Here is a 22,528-nt window from a genome sequence, read left to right as displayed (position 1 = left end):
CAAAATCTATATCAATAATGTTCTTCCATTTGCGAAATTTTACTTGCTTCTTGGGACGAGGTGGTTTGTATAGATTTGTTTTTAATATTAATGCAAAATGGTCAGAGGAGAAAATACCCTGAACATTGGTCAGACATGGATCAATGACTAGTGGTTTATCAACCACAATGTTTGTATGACATCGCACTAACATGAAGTCTAGTGTGTGACCTTTTGCATGAGTTGGATCATTGATCAATTGTTTCAAACCAAATGTAGATGAAACATTGTTAAATTGCACAACATCCACTGAACCAATATTATCAAGATGCAAATTTATATCTCCAGTAACAATAATTTCATTATTACATAAAGACAATTGTTCCAAATAGTTAAACCACTCATTAAAAAATATGCTTGTTTTAAATCCATTCTTTATGGAGGGAAGAGGTCGATAAATTACACAAATTAATACTGGAATATTACCATGCTTTGAAATACATTCCATATGTTCAAACTGAGAAAACTCATAGCTAGCAAAAATTTGACTCTTGTCAAGTTTGGCAGAGACATTGTACAAGAAACCTACACCACCACCACGCTTTCCTTGAGATCTGGGAACATGCAAAATGTCATAACTTTTAGCAGTGATGTTACTTAACACATGACCATCAATTGAACTTCCTAACCAAGTTTCAGTCAGGGCACACACATCAATTTTAGAGTCAAAAATAAAGTCAGTTAAGGAAAGTGATTTATTATTGATTGATCTCTATCTTTGTGCTATCTTTCTCTCGATCTTTTCAGGGGGGAAATTTTAAACTGTTTGCGGAAACTGCGATCAGCGACTTCCGCTTTTTTTAATTTTTTCTCTCGATCTTTTCAGGGTACAAACTGTTCAGGGTACGAATTAGGTTGCATCCATATAAATTAACCAATACACCTAAGCCTCTTAACTCCTTCATTTTTCCGATGACCAAGTATGGTCCACCAGAGCTTCTTCCCAGCAGCCAAATTCCTGCACCCGACGACCAAATTTAAAAATTTATGTTTTCAAAAATATTTTAACTACCGTATTTATCCATGCATAAGTCGCAAAATTTTGGGGTGCGACTTATACACAAGGTTCTAAACTTCTGACAAACGAATGCTACAGATCGCGCGTCAGCGCTGCTATTAAGCGTTTGTATTTTGCGTGTGAGGATTGCGAGCATCGCATTAACATGCACAGCATGCATGTGAATTTTAACGCAAACATCTCGCATGTGCATGTGCGGCACGCTTGATTGCAATGAGAAAAAGGTACGTCTAGGCAAGCAAACACGTGGCGACATGAAAGTATGAAATGATATCATTAAAAGCTTCTCATGACAAAAAAACACTTTAACAACAAAATAATTGAATAAAAATACTTGAAAAAAGCATTTTAGGCAAATACAAGACCCAAGTAATACATCTATCTGTAATCGATTTCGGCATTTAGTTCTGAAGGCTTATGCATGATGTCTAGGCCATAGCAGTGCATTTAAATAGAACTGCAAATATGTTTTAGGTTGCATTGTTCTTACCTGAGTCAACTCAAAGCACGATAGGCCTATCAATTAAAAAAAATTTAAAAACATAAATTTTTAACAAACTTTTTATTCTGACTGCCGGGCGCGAGAATTTAGCCCGCAGGAAAGAAGCTCTGGTAGACCACGCTTGGTTGCCGGAAAAATAAAAGAGCTTAGAGGCCTGTAGTATGGAGGCAATACAATATGGTAACGAAGTGAAATGCTTGCTGCTCTCTGGAGAGTACTAAGATCATTCCTTGTAGGGCTCCTACATTCAAAATTTTGTAAAATTTCAAAAATTAAATTGAATTAGACAACTTTTGTTATTAACTTATTATTAAAAAGCAGATTTAATCTTAAACCCAAATTTTTAACAGTAACTTGTGCAGAAAGCTAGATTTTACATTATTGTCAAGTATAAGTAAGGTGTCTGAAACAAAAGTAGTACGGTACATTGGGTTGAAAAAGATAAAGGTAAGGCAATCCGACCATTCTCTTACTACGGTAGGCTACATGTACGGTAGTACCATAAGTTTATAATGTTTACTTCTTTTGACCTCAAAGTTGATATCTATCCCCATTCATAATTTTGAATCTTCAAAACTAAGGTGCCCTTTTTCTTTATGAACCATTAAAGTTGTTCATGGATAATCGCATATTTTAACATAAATATTTGGTTGTCGGTTCTGTATTTTTTACTCAAATTGACAAAGTGTTCCAGTCATTTTGGTCATGAATTATCTTCCAGGTTTGGCATGATAACTCGTAATTGCTTGCCATTGGGTGAAGCAGCTATTGCACATAAAAATAAGCTTAAAATATAATGCTTCTCAACATAGCCTATCGAAAAAGCATTAAAGTAGGCAACTAAGAAAGTAAGCAATGTTGCATATTTTTGTGGTTATGCACCCCAATACATCGTAAAACAATGAAAACCAATACGTCCTATATTTTCTGATAAAAAACATCTTTTCGAACTTCTTTACTTTAACCATTACAGGTAATCACAGCATTCTGAAAGATAATCACAGCATTCTGAGAGCACAAGTATGGCAATATTGCTCTTTCGACTATGGCATCAAATTAAAATCGTGAATCTTTTCTGACACTGCGTGTTTTGAAGTCACGCATCAATAATTCGATTTAGATTTTTTATCGACTTCTTTTGTTGATCAATTTGATGATGATCACGTGATTTTGTTACAGCCAAAGCTCAGTGCATGGTTGTTTGAAAATACAGCAAGTTTATTTGGTGGGAAATATTGTCCACTCAGTCGCGCACTAGAGGGATATTTTGGCAGTGAGTTTGTGGTTATGTGAGTTCGAAGTTTTGGATTGGTGAAGCTGCACTTTGGTTTGGTTTCTGATTCGCAATCATGTCGGGAAAGTATCAAAAACCCAATGATTATGATAGTAATTCTGAACCAAACGAAGGTCGTCTACGCATAGAGTTGCGCAAGCTGACAAATTCGGAAGGTTGGGTTTCCACTCCACGGGAGTCCAGGTAAGCCAATGTGTGCATGTGGCCAAGTCATTGTGTGCTCATTCATGCGTTTCAAATGTATCATGTTTTTTGACAGTTGACACTTGTAATGGTGGCGAACGTGCGATCATTGAAGTGTTCAGCTGTTGACATGATCGACTTCTTCAATAGACATGTTTTGATTTTGAGAGTTAAGTGCATTTGGTAGGAGTGGTTTTGGTGACTGGGTTGGTAGGCCTATACAACTTGGACACACAAAATTCAAGTGCACTAGGAAAAATTACATTGGTAGTGTAGCCGTAGCATATGGCAGTGGCCGAGTAGTTAGCGCATTGGGCTTGCAGTCGAGAGCTTGCATATGTTCGAATCCAGCCACCCGCACTTGCTGTTGTTTCTCTGGGCAAGAAACTTTACGATAATTGCCTCTACCCAGTGATCGATTTTGAGTAATGGGTAGTACCAAATTTAAGTCATAAGTAGAGTAGACAACCGGAAACAGACATTGCTGTCGGCTGCAGCGTGGGTCAGGTGTACGTCGGAAGGCGTACACCGATGCATAGCGCTCAAGTCCGCTTTCCTGCAATGCAGGATAAAGATATGAAAAACAAAAACAAGCATATGTATTAAGTTGTAGTTTGTACTGCAGTTCCACTTTGTATGGTTGTACCTTTCAAGGCTGTGGTAATAGTGTATTTTTGTAATTGTATGTATGCTTTTAAATTTGATGTCTGAAACAAGCTTAAGAAAAAATTAAAAAAAATGCAGAGGCTATATTTACCATATATTGTAAATATAGATTCTGAGGCTATATACACTTGTTCACTCGAGCATGATGTTTTACCTCATAATGCTCTCAGGCGTGCTGTTTATGTCAGCTTCCTATCTTTTTGCAAAACATCAAGCCGCACATGCATATTGCATAATAAATGTATGAAAGCGCCAGCAATAAATTAACAAAACAAATTGCAAAACTAGAATCCTCAAATTATAGCTAGAGATATAAAATAGAGCATGGAACGGCTATATTTACGCCCTACGGCACCGTAGACATAGCCACTTCCTAAAAAAATAGTTGCAACTGATTGTGCCAATTAATAGTTACAGCTGAACCGACAACTGTGGATAAACATTCTTTTGCTTGCAGGTATTACAATTTCTGTGTCTTAAGATACCAGGTTACATTGCTAAAAAAACTGCATCTTAGATTGTAATGGTTTTACAAAATCTACAAGACTTATTTTTTGCTATATAATTGGGCCATACATACACTAGACAGGCCATTTAAGTACATTTAATTTGTTGAGCCCTATAAGAGCTTAATAAAACAGTTAATAGCATACTCATTACTCAACTAATGATATCTGTATTTTTCTTTTGCAGTTGCAACAGCAGCAGAGCTTCTACTCCATTGTCTCATGATATCAGTGTTCCGCGGCGTGGGCGACCACCCAAAAAATTGGGCTCCACAAAAAAGAATGGGTCAAAAAACAGCAATATTTCTGAAAAATCAAAGCCTGTACAAAAGCCAAAGAAGTTTAAAATGGTTTTGGAAAAAGATGATGATTATGAAGTTGATTATTTAACTCCCGATGAGGTAGATTAAGCAAATCAAAATTAAAAGAAAATGATGTTTTATTGTAAATCTTATTACTAGTTACTACCTTTTATATATATTGTTTTTACTTGAGTGATTATGGCTACAGCAAAAAGGAACTCTTCCGGACTAAAGTCCAGAGGTGTCTGAGCAATGCAGTTTGCTGCACATGGGATGTTGGTATGATTTTGCTATTGAGTTTACATGTTTGCTTTTTTTCATTAACTAAAGGCAGGCAGTAGTGGATCTAGAAAATGGTTTGGTTGATGGTAGGGTGCACCAGAGTTTTGACCAAGCAAAAATTGTAAGAGACAGTGTAAAAGTTTACACCCATAAATGCAAATCAAGAAGCAGATGGTTTTGCCTGCAAACAATTTAGACAGATTGATCAATGATCAGTGATAACATTTTGCATATTTTGTGGATCATTGGTGGTCATTTGTTTAAGACACGCGTCACACAATGTGAATTTGACCAAATTCATTAAATTGAAGTTAAGTTTCAAATTATTTTTTCATGACAGCTGAAGGATTTCCATAACTTTTTGAAGTGAAAATTTGTATGTTTACAGTGTTGCAATGCATGTGTTTCACTGAAATGTTTTTGTATGACATATTATACTTTTATGGCAGTAAAGGCCAATGTGTTTGAATAAATATTAATTTGAAAGTTTTGGTTTGTAATTGAGCTCAAGAAAGTTTAGGCTTTGTCCTAATGTTACCAGCAGAATGAGGGTTTGATCATTACACAGTTTCGAATCTTATTTCACTTTATTAATTTTGCAGGCAGACAGCTCAACCTCGTCTGTGGAAAAAGGTGATCTTTCAGATAGGTCGATTTCAGATAACAGCTATTTCCTTGAAGATGATGTCTCCTCTGTGGATGGTGATTATACTATTGTTGTAGTTGTAGGCTAGTTGTACTGTTGTTGTAGTTGTAACACATTCTAAGGACTGCACTCCATTCATCGGCATGTAATGGATGGAATAATTCCCTGACAACATTTCAACAAACCGAAATCTTCACTCTGTCAATTGGTTACTGGCTCTGCGTCAAAAGCTTCTACAATGGGGTGGGTCGATTTTCACACAAAATAGTCGGATTGTCGCATAAATCGGTATTTAGGTGAGGCTTGCCATAGTAAATAAAGTGTCAAAATTTCAATGTGATGGTGTGCTCCTAACCACTTACTCCAGGTGGTATGGAAAATTACAATTTTCTACTTTACAGTAAATTGTACTCAATAGGCAGGCTACAGTGAAAACGAAACACAATTGAAATTTAATGAGTTAAAACCACACCTGGATGTTAAACTAAACAACACAGTCTTTTTTTGATTCAAATATAGGCCGCTGCTTCCTTGCATCGACAGTTTTGAGGCTGACCTCAGCAACTACATGAATCATTCTTTCAACGGCTTGAGTCTGTGGTGTTGGTGTGTATGATGACTTTACTGGGACTGACTTTATTGCATCCCAAAGTTCATCCTCACTCTTAGATGATAATAATGGTGGTTCAGTAACGTCAATCTGTGTCCAGTCGATCATACCAAAATAATCCATTGCATTAAGATTAAGTTGATCAGCAGGGCTATGGAATCTTCGTACCATTGTAGATGAAATAGCCCTGAGATGAAAGCTTTCGTGCTTTCAGAATTCTCTATTTCAGAACAGCTATCTCACGAATGACAGATCTATTGTCATGACACATGGCATATAGCAAGTTTTCGGGGTGAGCTTTATTTTGCTGGGTCAATTTGTCGATGGCAGACTGCACTTTCACTGGCTCAAGTCCATGACTGAGTTGTATCATATGGAAAAGTACTGCTGGAGCATCGCTGATATCTGTGGCCATCTTAGTGGCAAACAATACAGACCCATCCCATATACAGTTGCAATGAATCGTGTCAAAGTCTTAACTGCTTCTGGTGGATGGGTTTGACTAACATAATACAGACAAAATCGGTTAATCGAATCACCTATTTGCCAGACGTTTTGATACGATTATACGATTGATTCGTTTAACCAATTTACTAAAAAAAAAGGTTTATTGTGAATGGGCGTTACTGTTGGAAAGATGTCTGTGCTGACTAGGCTGCAACGCACATTACAACTGATGCTTCCTACAACTGTTTACAATTCTGGTTAAACTTTAAAGAGTTTACTAGTTCTGTGATTACATAACACTATGCTGTATCTTCCAGCCAGCAAAACTGGTCCTTTTTACATTGATTTATCATCTGCAGACGTTGAAACAATGTAAAAAAGACCAGCTTTGCTGACATGGCTGAGCAGGTATGATCAAAGCATTTTTCTACAAACTGCGGCAATCGGACTTCTTTTAATCTCACCGATCTCTGTGACGTCACAACGCGAACTTTGACGTTGACGTTTTTGATTCAAGCGTACTTTTTAGCTCGTACCAGCTGTGTAGTTTTGAGTATGGAACGTGGCCTACGAAAATAGTGGTATGATAGAAAAACACCGCTCACACACATTGTTTTGAAATCGCAAAGTTTTTTTTTCAAGTCTTTTGCGCTGTCTGGTAAAATAATTAATTTGCAATGTTTTTCAACTGAACGAAACTGCACAAATGAAATTATGCACTGCATTTCACAACAGTAGGCTACTTTTTTTCAGCAATTTAAAAAAAATTCTCCAAAGTTTTCTGGTAAAAACTTTTGGACATGCTTTCCAACACTTCCCTCTTAAGTCGAAATAATTTGTCCATGTCCATTCCTTGGAAGGCCAGTCGCCGACGGATGACATCAAAAGCATTTAAACTTCTTTAGTGTGATTATTCCTTTTGTGTGCTTTTCTGTTTTAATGAAGCCCACCTGTGCGAAAATTGGTTCTTTGTAGTGCGATGTCTAGCACATAAGATTATGGCCTGGGATTACAGACACTTGTCTTTGTTTTGAGCGCATGCCTCTGTCTCACCTTTGCTTCATTTCGCCTTTGAACATTGCAGACAATAATGCGAAGCAAAAAAGAGACATTCTCTTTTCGTTAACGGGTATAATTATACGATTAAATGAATGAAGCATGCAAACTAGAAGCAAATCCTGATGCTTTTATCCGACGTATTCTTTTAAGCGGTATGCGCTTAAAGTGCAACTGCACGATTGAATTAACATTGGCTAGAATCCATTGCCAACACATCCGGAACCTGTTGAAAAACCCACTTCCTTACAACCGGGGCCCACAACCGAGAAACCGACCCTTTTCCCACGCTCTCTAGCGCTTCTCTCTCACGCTACCTGGAAGTAGCAAACTCGTCAACGCCACCTAGCGATATGACGTCAGTTGGAGTCGAGCTTAGTGGAGACCAAACTAGCCGAGATAGGCTTGGCTGCTAGTCAATTCGCAAATTGATCAGGCATCCATAATGCAGACGCATCTTTCAGCCAGCATCATACAAATTTAGTTGTTCATGCCTGTGTGCCAGGAGTGGTTTGTGAAGCCCATCGCCGAAGGCTAGTTTCGCAGATTACAACAGCCAAACTTGGTTATATCGAAAACATTTTGTATTGTATTGTAGGACATAGTACAGCCGACTATCATGCGATAACGCTTTAGCATTCATTGGGACTGTCTTCGGCAGTGTTGACATCTAGGTTTTTTAAAAAATAATCTAGATGAAGCTAAAAAAAAAGACCAGAATAAACCAAATTGAAGCAGAAATAAACTAAAAGAAAAAACCAACATACCGGTACAATACTGATGACAAATCGCATTACGACACACAAATCGAAAACAAACCAAGCCAAAAAACACACCAAATCGAAAAAAATAAACCAAACGGTTGCAAATAAACCAGATTTGGTTTTAAAAAGACCAAGTGGTAACACTGGTTTTCGTAACCCAGCATAGTCTCCATCGTCGCTGGGGTAGCCTACTCTCTGCGGATGAAAGAGGCAATGCAGGATGGCAGCCTGACTCTGTTCGACTTGCCTAGAACTTCTCCATCCAACAGCCACTCCAGCACGTGCCTATAAGCGACCAGCCTGAATTGCCTGGGATATATAACAGCTTCGTTTAATAATGAATGGAACAATTACGCAACCAGCTCTTTAAAGGCTGTTGAACAGTAAACCAGCTCAAGTAAACTCATTTGACAACTTTCCATCGCGTCCTCTGGGCTTGCCATCTTTTTCCCAATTCTTCCTATCAACCCTGAAGAAGGTTTGTTGGACTGCTGGATTGACCATTGCATGGAAGTCGTCCAACACAGTGATGCAAAAGGTGCTCTCCGCCATGCCGTTAAGCACCCTTACACACTGCTCGATTTCATGGTTTGAATGTCACATAACATTGGTTAAGACGTAGGCTACCGTACTACCTTGGATGGGCCTATGACAGCTTTGGTCTGTCCCTTAACCAACAATTTCAATGGATAAGTCAACAGACATGGCTTATTTTTTTCAAAATTGAGATTGCAAAGAGCCTATACTACCTGCTTTCACATAAAAAAAGCACGTGTAACAACATTGAAGGAGCGAAAAAAAAAAACCTTCCTCTAGGACAGTGGTCGGCAACCTGCTGCTCCGGAGGCGCATGCGCTTCTTTAGCTCCTCTGAAGTGGCTCCCTCCAGATTTGACATTATTTGGTATAGCCAATGCGTTCGACTGTGATAATGAAAAAATAAAACGTCATCAAAACGTTGTTTACTAGTTGTGCAAGATGATGTAGCAATGAGCCAACTCTGATCGAATGATACTCTGTCAGAAAATAATATACTTTTTTTTTACAATTTTTGTTATTCAAGTTTTGACTTTATCAGGTCAGTTTACAGCTTTTGGCGTGAACACTGAACAGCATACCCTTTTTTATCAGTAGCCATGCACAAATAAAAAAGAAAAGTTTTAGGCGAAAACAGAGATGTTACTCAGCATAGACAATTGGACATAAACATAAACTTTGTACTCAATGTAAATGATGTTGGCATATCTGCATGCTTAATAGGCTATGTGGGAAAAAATCCCAAAATAAATGACTTCTAAAGGCACTGTCAGAACAGCCATAGAGCATTAATTTTGCTGCACGTTATCCCATTTTGGAGATTAGTTAAAGTAGGCAGTATTGGAACTTATGCAAAGATCGGAGCAGAGTAAGGAAGCTTTCAAAAAAAGAATTGTTCGGTAGCAAAGAAACTGTGGTCTGATCTACTTGAAACACATATATTACGTTTTGTGGCTCTCACTAGTCAGCTGGTCATATCTGCCAAAATATGTAACAGAATCGCTCTTTTGTTAAAAAAAGGTTGCCGACCACTGCTCTAGAACAAACGCAAATGAAGGACTTGCAAAAGCGATTGTCGCTTCAGTCTGACTCCAACTGACGTCATAATCCGCGTGTTGCGCAATGCAATCCGCCATTGTAGGAACGTGGCCAAAAATACAAGCTCGTGGAAAACCAGAGTTTTGATAATTTTTATTGAGATAAATATAGCCTTAAAAAGTAAGGGCGAGGTTGGTATTTACAGATTGAAACATGCTCTTTCAGATAAAGTGCGGTCAAAGTCATCGTGCAGTTGCACTTTAACCGATATTTTTACTTAACATCAGATTGGATTTGGTTTGGGATTTCAGGTTTTGATTCAAATAAACGATTGATACGTTTAAGCAGTATACTATCAACCAATTTTGTCTGTAGCGGCACATTCGATTTGCTCCTGTGAATGATTATATTTCCCAGGATCTCTGTAAGAGTGTTTCAGAGCATTCCCTTGAACTGATTGCGTGGCAGATTTCCAAAAGGTACATCTGGTCTGTGCTTAGACCCTTTGAATTGTCCAATTTTGGCAAATGGGGAGTTTCAATTTTATCAAACAATGCGATCTCCAAGGCTATAAGGTTTGACCACAGAATATCGCCAATTTCACCAAAGAATGTTTCTGGACCAGATGTCTTTCCAGATAATCCAAATAGATACCGCAATGGTAACTCACTGATGGGCAGCATAGGCCAACATATATTCCACTGTCATACTGGATAATGAATATGATCTTCCATTCTTTACGATTCCCAGTGTTCATTGCTGTCCCGTCACAATCTGTTATTCGAATTCCATCCATGTTCATATTCTCGTTAATCATACATTTTAAAATGTTAACTGAACTTGGTGTTGTGACATAAGAGATGTAGATGTCACCAGGTTGTGTCAGTAAAACGTAATGGTATTCTTTTATTTTTCTCCTGTGGTGGTAGTCATCAACGGAATGGCCCGTTTCGGTGAGTCCAATTCGGTGGGTCCGATCTCTTAACGGGAAATTTTTTCAATTTTTTTTTTAAATTATCGGGTACCGTAGCCTAATTATCATTGCCGTTTTAGGGTTAGGGGTTAGAGGTTAGGAACTCACCGAATCGGACTCACCGAATAGTAGCAGACCCGTCATCAAAGACATATGATTCATCCTTTCTCCCATCGAAATAGAGCGATATTAAATTATTGACCACATGTTGGGTTGGCATCAATCCAGTGCGCCTCTTGACTCGGTTATGTCTCCCTTTCCATGGGTCAGTAATGATGTCTGTAGAGAAGTCTTTTTCTAACACATCCTGCAAAGTAGCAGTGGCAATAGCAGCAAGTGTTTCGTCAAAAATCGTCTTTCGATCAGCTTCCTTTGCAACACAAGGGATTGGGATTCTATTGTAGGCACTACCTGTTGAGACACTCTTCGTAAAACTAGGATCATTATTGGATGAATAAGATAAAGAGTCAGTTTCACAAAGTTTTTTGTGGCGTGTTGAACTGCACAACTATAGAAGTTTGCTCACTGTGCAGGATTGCCGGATTGGGCGAAAAAATGAGGTAAAATGACAAAAAAATTTGCAACTTTTCGCCCAATCTGGCAACCCTGTTGTAAGAACAGAGGGTCATTGGGGTAATGGGTTGCTGTGCACAAAACGATTTTAAACTTTGAGGAAATGTTTAGAAGGTAAAGTCGCACCTAAGTTCAAATTTATATGATAAATGAAGAAATCGACCCACCCTATTCTACAAGTATGCATAGTGCATAGGCGTCGATTTTTTCTTAGAAGAGAGGAATTCTGGGTGGGTGATAGTTTTCATATAGATTTCATTGAATGTGTATGTTCACAAATTCGCAATGGTTAAAGTCTTTCTCACAAAGGCTGTGTTTAGCGTTGCTGCAGCAATTAAGCTTTAATAGCACTGCTTTCTTCATCAATGTCATCTCTACGTTCATTCGTGCTGGACGTGGCTTCTTCAGCGTTATCATCTCGACGCCTTTTGGAAGCTGGTTTTAAGAATGCGCGAATAGATGTTTGACTTTGCTTCATATTTAACTTTTCAATAATGAAATGACACATCGCGCGGTGCCCCAATTTATACCCAGCAACAAGTTTGTGAGGAAAGATTTGTAAAAAGCGGTTGTTTCAGTACGTCTTTAGTTTGTATCGGTTATTTTATTGTCATGTTCATTATGATGTCATATTCATATTCCCTTACGCTGACCCGGAACTGAAGTTTGATTGTGACGTAACGAAAGTGAGACCATTCGGAGACAAGATCAAACGTGGCTTTCTCATCAGGAATTGCCAGCGTGTGGCAGTTGCCATAGCAACAACAATTCAGTGAGTACCGAAAATGGTTTGCAGATGCTGATTTTTGTTTCTAACCACAACGATATTCAATATGTAAACAGAGGAAACGTACGACATGTCCTTTACCTTTTAGAAGAGAGGAGTGCGGTAAATGTGCGCATCCGATTTAGCATTTCAAGTACAGACACACTTGTCAGCGCAATTTCGATTACCACAAAAAGCTAGGACACGTGGATTCTAATTGTCTTGGCTTTTTGCTCTAGACAGGTTTTCAACTTGCGACGTCCCAAGAGAGACAGAGAGATGAGTTCGGCGGTTTTTCAGCATATTGGCTTGATATCAAATCGTGCCTAAACGCCTTTTTTCAATGCAGCGTTGTTGCGGAATTACTTTGTTCTGTCCGATACCTAGCGAGAGACATACCAAAGCGTAAAACAAGAAGTTGTGCTGCAGTTGGTTGGATAATTCAGCGTTTAACAAAAACGGAAATAATTGTAACGAACACTTCATAAGTGTCATGAAAACAGGGTGGGCGAAACATATTTTGCCCTCGTTTCATCGCTCGTTTCATTGCCTGGCGCCCACCCTATTTCCACGTTTATGCAAGTATGCGAAACTACCAGGAATAACCTATTAAGGCTTTGTCAGTCCGAGGATAAAGATTAAAGACCAACCAACAGTATCACTTCAATTTCACTTAGAAACAGCATTTGATAAAAAAAAGAAGTAGAGTTTACTTTCGCTGTACTGCGCTTCCTTTGGCAGACTGAATATGCAAGAAAACCTTTCTATGCACAGCATTCACCTACTGAACTACAAACGAATCAGCACAACTTGTAGCCTACAGACATTGACAGCACAAAGCCACTACAATGTAGGCTAAGGATGCTACAAAGAAGTTGTAATTCCCAAACATCATAATATGCTAAAAAATGGCCCTTAATGATATAACAAAACCAATCATGCATAAAAAATTTTATCAGCAACAATGATCCTATCTAACCATTTGAAGACAGATAAAATATGCATATGAGAAATAGCTCGTGGCACCCCAGAGTATTGTAAATTGCACCCCGGTTGGAAACCACTGGTTTAGATGGCTGGATTGTTCTATCTCTATTGCCAAAATTAAGAAAGAAATTGCGCTTTAGCATGGCACTAAACTTTGTTTCTGTATTAAAAACTTGTTATTCCCAGCTCTGTATGCGATGCAGAGCGATATTTTTCCATGTTGCGTAGGTTGAAAATGTATCTGCGATCTTCACAAACACAGTGCTGCGTTTAATGGCTGGAGATTAAAGTGCAGGTCTTGATGCTCCTGGCAGCTATGGACGTCAAGAAGTCGTTAAATGGCCTCAGAAACTACCGTGCCAGTAGGCCATGTTTGGTCACTGGCTTCCACAAGCCAACATTTGGTATTTTCAACTTCTTTTTCCACTCGCATTTGCAACCTTTTTTCACAAGCAAGACAAGAAAGAAGAAATATTGTTGAAAAATGCTGATGTCAATGTATATGTATAAAAACGTCAATGTATAAATTTAGAACACTACAGGTAGCTCTTGAAAAGCAGCGCATTTCAATACAACTGCAAATATATTTTATTGCCTTGTTTGCATTGTTCTTACCTGAGTGAACGCAAAAACATGATATTAAGCAGTTCTAATGCATATTGGTCTGTTCTGTTGGTATAAAAATAACGAAATCCAGTCTTATGGGTGCGAAGTGGCTGAATGGAGAGCAGTTCTTAAATGCGTAGCTCAAGCGCACTTCCCAAGGGCCGATCCAGCACTGCTTCATCTTGTGGCATGTGATTGAAATCGAGTACACAACCAATAACCATTGCCAATTGAGCTTACAGTTAGTATCCATTTAGCATTAACAAACTAGAACAGAGGTTGAGACATTAACGTCTACTTCATCACTAAACCCGTAGTTCCTTGAAAAATATGTTAATTATTTTACATAAAGCAAGTACATGTGCATTTTTACCTGTACCGTATTTCATTTTCTTAGTATTCCATAATTTATTGTAGATCCATCTTCACCATTATGGATGGATGACGACGAGGAAGAAGAGGAAGTTGTGACTTTATTAAATCTTCCTGCTTCTTCTGAAGATCTTCTCATTCCCAATAAACACATTTTAGAAGCTCTTGCAGTTTATGAGGTTGGTCTGCTTTTTTCAGATATATATCTATTCCCTGCATATTAACACAGAAATAAACTTTATAGTATACGAATTTGTTGCAGTGCAGTGCATAGGCGCCGACTTTTCAAAAAACCTTGGGGGGCGAGAAAAGTGATGACGTCATAACCATCACGCTATTCTCAATAAAAATAGTCTTTGATTAAGCTTACTGTCATGTTTATATTGACACCTAGGTCGCAAACAGTATTTATTAGAACCGCTGCTTGAAACGATTAGTTTTACGCACGCAGTAAGCCTAGTCGTAAAAATTTTGATATTGTTAGCTGATAATTGGAACAGTTGGAAAACAAGCTGGTTAATTTCCTTTTCGTGCGAGTGAATAACAACGATCAAGACAGTGAAGTTATCTAAATAAAACGCAAAAAATCATGATCTCAAGCAGAGTGAAAACCGGCTATCAGTTTTATTAACCTCGTTTCGCTCGTTTTGCTAATTAAGTTCCTTCAAAGCGTTAACAACGGCCAAGTGTTTTCTCTTCTGTCTTTTATCGAATACCGTATAAATACTCGAGTATAGGTGGAGATGTTCGCAAGTGATTTTCACCTCAAAAAGACAGGTTCAACTTGTACATGGGACAAACTGTTGTCTTCAGCTCGGCAGTTTTCAAAATGAACGCATTTTTGCTGCGGCAAAATCATTGCCGACGTAGATTACGGAGTGTGAAATGGCGTCGGCCGAAATAAAAGTTTCACATACGTTCATTTGCAGTAATTTAAACTTAATTTTCAAATTTAATGATTTCTTGTCAATTCTGAACTTTACACACTTCTTGAGCAATATTTAAAGCTCACGAGACAAAACAGCAGAAAGACCTGTTTTAAGAGATCATTTTTTTTATTTTTGCGTGTAGGATATAATCGTTCTAATTACCGCTACGTAACATTCCATGATCGTTGAAGTCGATGTCAAACCTTAGCGGCCGCATAAAACAATGATGTCAGGTTGACTAGATGATAATAGCGGTAAAAGACGTTGTTAATAAATGCAGGCAATATACCAAGACCATTAAACACCTTTTCTTGTATCGGTTTTTGATTTAATTCTCACACATTGCGAACAAAACAATGCGTTCTGTTCAATCATATTGATCTCACAGCGGGAAGACATCGTTGAAAATAGCGCGTCTAATTTAGCTGGTTTTCTTAATATTGCAGTGAATAGTTACGTGACTATTCCAACAGCGTAAGTTACTCTACCATGTATATACTTTGAAATTTTCATACGGTATGAGAAAGCCATGTGATCAACTGCTGTTTTGCGGGCAAGAGCAAAGTAGGCTATTTTTCGCTTTCGGCATTCTTTACGTCCGTTTATTTAAATGATCTAAATCTCTTTCGCGAAGTGTTTTATCTTTGAAACACCACTTGTAATAACCATTTTTGCTGCCTCTCAACCATAAATTTACGGGGGGCGCGGCCCCCCCGGAAGTCGGCGCGTATGGTGCAGTGTATCAACACTTCATTGACCTCCTCTCTGCATTTAAAACAATTGAGTAGGCTGGTATGCGGTCTCAATACGCATTAAGTCTCCCGATTTGTAATTTCAACAATACTTTTTATACGATGACAGGAATTGTTTAGAATTATAGATTAAGTTTTAAGCATGTTGTTTACACTTCATGAATTTCTTCCAAAATATACGTTGTATTTTTTTTACAATCGGTAGGTTCTTCGTCATTTTCGCAATACCCTTCGCTTATCACCATTTCTATTTGAAGACTTCTGTGCCGCATTGGCTGCGAATGAAACGTCAGTATTAATGAACGAGGTGTGTAATTGTATATTTTATTGTATCTTAAGTTTTGCAACAATTCCAGATTGCAATTTTGCATTTTTGTAATGTACTAAGGATAATATTTAAACTATCACTTCACTCAAAATTGAGATCTTAAAGCCTTTCTCAATTGCATTGCTCGGTTTTGATTATTATTAAATTATCCTGGTTTTCAAACTATTTAAAAGAAAAAGATCAGTATATGTTCTTTTTTTGTTCAATCTGCGTTGCCATCTTCCAACCAGTTCTACTGAAAAGCTGATCACTGAGCTGTGTTATTAACATGTTATGTTGCAAACTTTAGTGCCACATCACCTTGCTCAAGATGCTATTGAAGGAGGAGGACAGTGTTGGTGCCGTGTTTGCCCCTCTCGACCAAAAGGACGCTTGCAATGCTTCACTTTATTTCATAGACTATTTAACGTGGCCAGAAGTGCTGAGAGCCTATCTGGAAAGTTCACCTCAGTATAACTCCGTTGTGCCTATTTTAGAGGAAACAGATTATCCCAATGTTGAAGTGCCCAAAAAAATTAAAGTAAGTCCCAAAATTTACCTTTACAACACTTCGTGTGCATATTTTATTTTCACGTATTTTTTTCTTCTGAAAAGTATTTTCTTTGCTGGATGCGATTGTTGTTTGGCAGACATTCACAAAACGCCAATGACGTTTTTTGTGACGGTGTCGGGTGACATTCAATACTAAGTCCGTTTACGCTGTAAAGGTTGGTAGCCACTTTAACAAGTCGAAATTCTGCCACTGAAATTGATTAGAATGAAACCGCCAACCAATCACAAGCTACGGTTTAAAGTGCAACTGCACGATTGAATTAACATTGGCTAGAATCCATTGCCAAAACATCCGATACGGGTTGAAAAACTCACTTCCTCACAATTGAGGCCCACAGCCAAGAAACCGACCTTTTTCCCACGCTCTCTAGCGCTTCTCTCTCACGCTACCTGGAAGTGGCAAGCTCGTCTACGCCACCTGTGATACGACGTCACTTGTAGTCGAACTTAGTGGAGACTAAACTAGACGAGATAGGCTTGGTTGCTAGTGAATGCGCAAATGTATAAGGCATCTATAATGAAAACGCATCTTTCAGCCAGCATATTATACAAATTTAGTTATTGATGCCTGTGTGCCAGGGGTGGTCTACGATGCCCATCGCCGAGGGCTAGTTTCTTAGATTGGAACAGGCAAACTTGATTATATCGAAAAGATTTTGTATTGTACAATAATGAGCTGATAACGCTTCAACATTCATTAGGGCAGATAGGATTGTTTTGCTTCAGCTCTTGGAACTTTGCTATGTTCTATCTAAGATATTTACCTTTCGTAGTTATTGAATGTACTAGATAGGCTATCCGGTAGCCTATGTAAAAATGATTTTGTCTGGTGATTGAAACTTTTTGCATGTTACCATGTTCCGTATAATCAAACAAAAAGCGTTCATTTTGATCATAATATCAAGTAATGTTGTTCCTATATCTTTAGTTTATAATTTACCTTTCATTAAAATCACCTTTTATTGCCTCTTACTGTTTCCTGTGAGGTAGGCCAGGGGTATGCAACCTTTATTACAGGAGGGCCAGATATAAATAACTGGGTAAAACCGCGGCCGCACGTTTATTTAACATATGATTTCTAGTAGTTGCAGGCACAAAAAAGTAGTCTATTTGTTATTGATGTTATTCTTATGGCATTATTAAGGGACCTTATCTCTTTGCAGAAATAATAAGTTAAGACTTAAGACGCATAAATTTCTGAAGAAAACTGCTATTCAAATTTATTGTCACACCGTTTTTAAACGAGTTTAGTGAGAAGTTTGCAGCTGGCTTCTTTTCCCGACGGCCTTTTCCAAATTTACTTTAATGGAAGTGCTCGCAATTCGAAGTCTATTTTCCAGGTAGGCTATTTGTTTATCAGAACCGATCGATGGGAGATTTCATGACGCCCATTTTAGAAAAAAAAATTTGTTTGCACAAATACGTTGAGCCAAAAAGAGCCATTTTTGAAGCAATGGATTTTTTTCAAATGTGGAAAGTCATCTTGGTTGAGATGTTTTCGGTAAAAATCGCCAAGATTCATTTCTAAATACTTTGCTTTCAAATCCGTTTTCTCTTGAAGATCAATCAGTTCAAGTTGGATATCAACTGGTGCTTTGTCAATGTCTGTGTCGAATGGCGAAGAGAATATACCAAACAAATATTCATGAGATTTGAAGTCCTTGAAACGAGCCAAAAATTCATACAATTTTTTTAATTTAGTGTCTTCTCAGGATGCATTCCATAGTCTCTCAAAGTTGGAAAGTAGAAAAGATTTCCTATCTGTATGTGAGCTTTCCAAAGTCGTAATTTGTTAATAAAGCCTTTTATGTGACTATAAATTTTTACGTTCCAAATAAATAATTAAACACAATGGATTTGCGGTGGCCGGTGGGAGATTTCTAAAATGGTTAGGAGAAGGTGCGAAATCTATAATAATCCACTCCACGAATTGTTCACACGTACCAGACTAAACTAAATTATAAACACGTTTTGCGGGCCGCACACAATTTAAAATTGGCACATCCTTGCGGGCCGCACACCCCTGATGTAGGCCTATACCATCTTGATAAGCATTCAGACACATAACAGACGGATATAGCGATATTGCCAGGTATCATCTCAGAAAATCCTTAATATAACAAAAACGGTCAGACCAGTGCAAGTAAGAAGTTTATTATTGAAATCTACGTAAAACTTCAGTCTAGAAACACTTGTCAAACCTTACTGACTCAGGCAGTCAAATAAATCGACCTGGCTTCTGGTCTACAGGGCGAATACAACGAAAGAACTTGCAAAACCGATAGTCGCTGCGAGGTCTGACTACAAGTGACGTCATAATCCGCGTGTTGCGCAATGCAATCCGCCATGGCAGAAACGTGGCCAAAAATACAAGCGCGTGGAAAATCATAGTTTTGATAATTTTTATTGAGCTAAATATAGCCTTAAAATGTAAGGGCAAAGTTGGTATTTATAGATTGAAACATGCTCTTTCAGATAAAGTGCGGTCAAAGTTATCGTGCAGTTGCACTTTAAGTGACGTAAAAAATGGCGAAAAGAAGATGATAGAAAGCAAATTAAGTGATGGATTTTTTGTCAGCTGGTTGGTTTAGGGGTTAGGGTTAGGGCTAGAAAGTAGTCATTTCATTGACGCGGGTTCGATTCCCACTACTGCTATTGCTCTTTTTCTTCTGTAATTACCAAATAAACTTCAAAACAAGCATTAACTCTCTGGATGAGTGCGAGAAGGATCGCAATTGGACGGTAGCCTCTTATAACATGTTCTGATTGGTTAGCGGTTGCATTCTAATCAATTTCAGTGGCAGAATTTCGACTTGTTAAAGTGGCTACCGTAAAGGTTCATCAGATGTACGTGGTAATAGCGATTTGGCAAATCTATTTCATAGTACTAGTGTGAATGACATGCAATAAATAATGTTGAAATGCTGTCCTTGCGCTATGTTAAAACTGCAGTTATTCGTTCATTCATGAGGACCGGGGCCGTCATATATAATGCTATGAAGTTCAAAATCAAGGCATAAACATAAAAATTCCATTTTTAATTGTTCACCTTCATCAGTGACATCTCATGTCGATTTCTCGACTGTCGGGCGTAGCAAGAATTGACGTTGATATTTTTTTTCGTTTTTCAGGTTCTAAAAATGCTGACCGACTTATTCTTATCAACGTCGAAGATTCGTGACGAACTTATGATGGATGGAACGATACGTTATGACGACCATTGCCGTGCTTGTCATCGGTTGGGCGATCTTCTTTGCTGTGAAACTTGTCCGGCTGTGTACCATCTTGCCTGTTGCAATCCTCCATTAAAAGAGGTTGGTACTGAGCCTATCCATTTACTGATCAAAACGTATTTATGTTTTTGATCATTGAACCATCCAGAATCCGGTTTACATCAGTGACTTTAGAAGAATTTTTGTTCAGTTGCCGCTCCGACAAAGCAATGTGTATATGAAGGTGTATACGAAGGTGCATGTTCCCAGGATTTTACAATGTTTTTGCTGTGGGTTTGTATAATGTATTATATGTACTTGCTATTAATGGCAGGCAATAAATATTTAATGTCATGCTCACTGACTCTCAACCAAAATTCAGCATGGAATTGAACTCCAAAATATTTCAATTTGATCATAATAGTGATAGTGGTATGATGGAGTGATGATTCATAGCATGGTGACATATATAGATCTATTCTCTATAGTTTAGAGTTTGTGTAAATTAGCAGTGACATGGAACTTAGGAAGGATTATCAACCTCTTATGTCAGAAAATAGATGAAAGTTTTCTGCTGTACTTACACTAACAGCTTCAGCTAGCTATATTCATTTCTCCTTTAGCTATACGAAACTGCATCACGTTTCAGAAGCAATATTATGTATGTTTTAGGAATCTTGTGTTGAAACCAGTGAAGGGAGCAGTTATGCATTAAAAACGTTTATTTGGTTTATCAACTACAGGTGCCTGAGGACGAATGGCAGTGTGAGATATGTGTCGCTCACAAGTTAAACGGTGTAAGTGATTGTGAATCCGAATCAGAAATGGCTGGTCAGTATTTACGCCACGATCCGGTTGGTGTGGACAGGCATGGAAGGAAGTACTGGTTTCTTGTTCGCCGTTTGTTTGTGTAAGTACTCTGGTTGGTGTTCTATTTAAAGCATTGTTAATCAGAATTATAGAGCCGCGCATGAATCTTGGTGTATTGATATCTTTTCAAGCTTTTATTTATTGGAATCTTGATCCTCGGTCGGAGAAGGCTACTTTTGAAGTTAGTTCTGTGTACTAGGGTGAGGCTGATACCCTTATAACTCCCAATTTTTCTGGCCCTTTTAACAAATGTTCTATATCATATAAACAGTAAAAATCCAAACTTTCAGAAAAATTGGTTGACCCCTTGGGGTGCCAGTTTCATGTTCAAATTCCTGCAGTGGCATGCTATGCATTGCATACCCTCTAGCTTTGTATAGCAAAATCTAAAGAAATTGCCATTTTTAGCAATGTTAATCAATTTTGGATCTACTCAACAGGCCAAGAATATGATCGTGAGGTAATGGTCATACCGCTTGTAAATACATGAGAATTGGAGGCATTGCTTCGAGGGAGGCTACCTACCATCAGCATGGCAGAACAACAAGGCAGCAACATACGCTATATATCGCCGCTTTAATTCAAGACTGACTTAAGTCCACTTTTCATGATTTTGACTTTTTTGCATTTTTTTGCTAATTGGACATAAGCCCATGTTATGAGCAATTTGCTAAGCTGTACCTGCCTTAAAACCAGAGATACTGTAGGCTTATGTCCACACATTTTTCCAAGTTTTAATAATTTATAGACTTATGTCCATGCATGGACATAAGATAAATTTTTTTATAAAACATTTGGACTTAAGATATTTTTGTGGACTTATGTCCAAAAACTATCAGTGTAATTTTGGTTGTAAGTCCATTACCAATTACTGGCAACTAGTTAAGCTTGCATTGTATCAACATCATAATAACAATCACTTTTCCTTGCAACAAAACTACAGCAGTTGGCCTGCACTTCAACTGGCAGCATGGCAAGTACGGTTTAATTGAACAGTCGTATGCACATTGTATCTATGCGTTCGGGGATTTAAGTAACTTTCAGATTGTACACCTGTACGTAACATACGAACAGAAACCACACAGTCTTGCCATGATCTCTTAGGTAATAGATATTTTATACCAATACAGCATCAGAAAAGGTTGTTGGCTATACCTCCTAGCAGGGAAAACGTTCTTTCATGACAGTATGATACATGAATGAATCAGTCATTTGTTTGTAACATCTTTAACATTTTTTGACAATCATTTCTACTTATAACCTACCCCTACCTATGGTCATGGTATTTACAGCAGCCTATACCTGAATTATGTTGATGATTGCAAATATAATAATGTGTTGTTTTTAAATAGGTTGTAGTATTTTAGAGTATGGTAAGATAATAACTTAGGGCAGTGAAAATGGAAATAGCAGAAAGCTCAAAAGGTGCAGGTACGAGAAGTTGGATGTCAAGCACAGATAAAATAAAAGCGAATGATTGCATATTTGTTCAAGCTGATTTATTCAACAAAAGTGATGTAGGACCAAAGTATACAGATGGCTTAATGTACAAAGAAAAGTCTCTCCTCAAAGGAATTGTGTTGAGTGTATATAGTAACACACTGAGGGTAAAATTTCTGATAGATAATGATGTTACATCCATCAACAAAGAAAATGCTATAACAGAACAAAGACTTGGTGATCAACAACAAAAATTTATTCTTCCAAAAACAAGCGATA

The 22,528-nt window shown here is 37.9% G+C and overlaps 1 protein-coding gene across 1 annotated transcript in view; it reads left to right on the top strand.

The window, feature by feature from the left end:
• Window positions 1-2,843: 2,843 nt before the first annotated feature.
• LOC145786100 (nucleosome-remodeling factor subunit BPTF-like) overlaps window positions 2,844-22,528 on the top strand; it is a 57,014-nt gene continuing 37,329 nt past the window's right edge. The window contains exons 1-8 of the mRNA XM_082597747.1: window positions 2,844-3,036; window positions 4,396-4,609; window positions 5,395-5,494; window positions 14,212-14,345; window positions 16,053-16,154; window positions 16,465-16,695; window positions 19,859-20,041; window positions 20,683-20,849. Coding sequence (XP_082453873.1) covers window positions 2,909-3,036; window positions 4,396-4,609; window positions 5,395-5,494; window positions 14,212-14,345; window positions 16,053-16,154; window positions 16,465-16,695; window positions 19,859-20,041; window positions 20,683-20,849 — 1,259 coding nt within the window. The 5' untranslated portion in view covers window positions 2,844-2,908. The remainder of the gene's footprint in view (window positions 3,037-4,395; window positions 4,610-5,394; window positions 5,495-14,211; window positions 14,346-16,052; window positions 16,155-16,464; window positions 16,696-19,858; window positions 20,042-20,682; window positions 20,850-22,528) is intronic.

Source organism: Aplidium turbinatum, chromosome 17 (assembly GCF_918807975.1).
Source record: "Aplidium turbinatum chromosome 17, kaAplTurb1.1, whole genome shotgun sequence".
Taxonomy (NCBI): domain Eukaryota; kingdom Metazoa; phylum Chordata; class Ascidiacea; order Aplousobranchia; family Polyclinidae; genus Aplidium; species Aplidium turbinatum.
The sequence above is the reverse complement of the archived record's forward strand: the minus strand, read 5'-3'. Positions and strand labels throughout refer to the sequence as shown.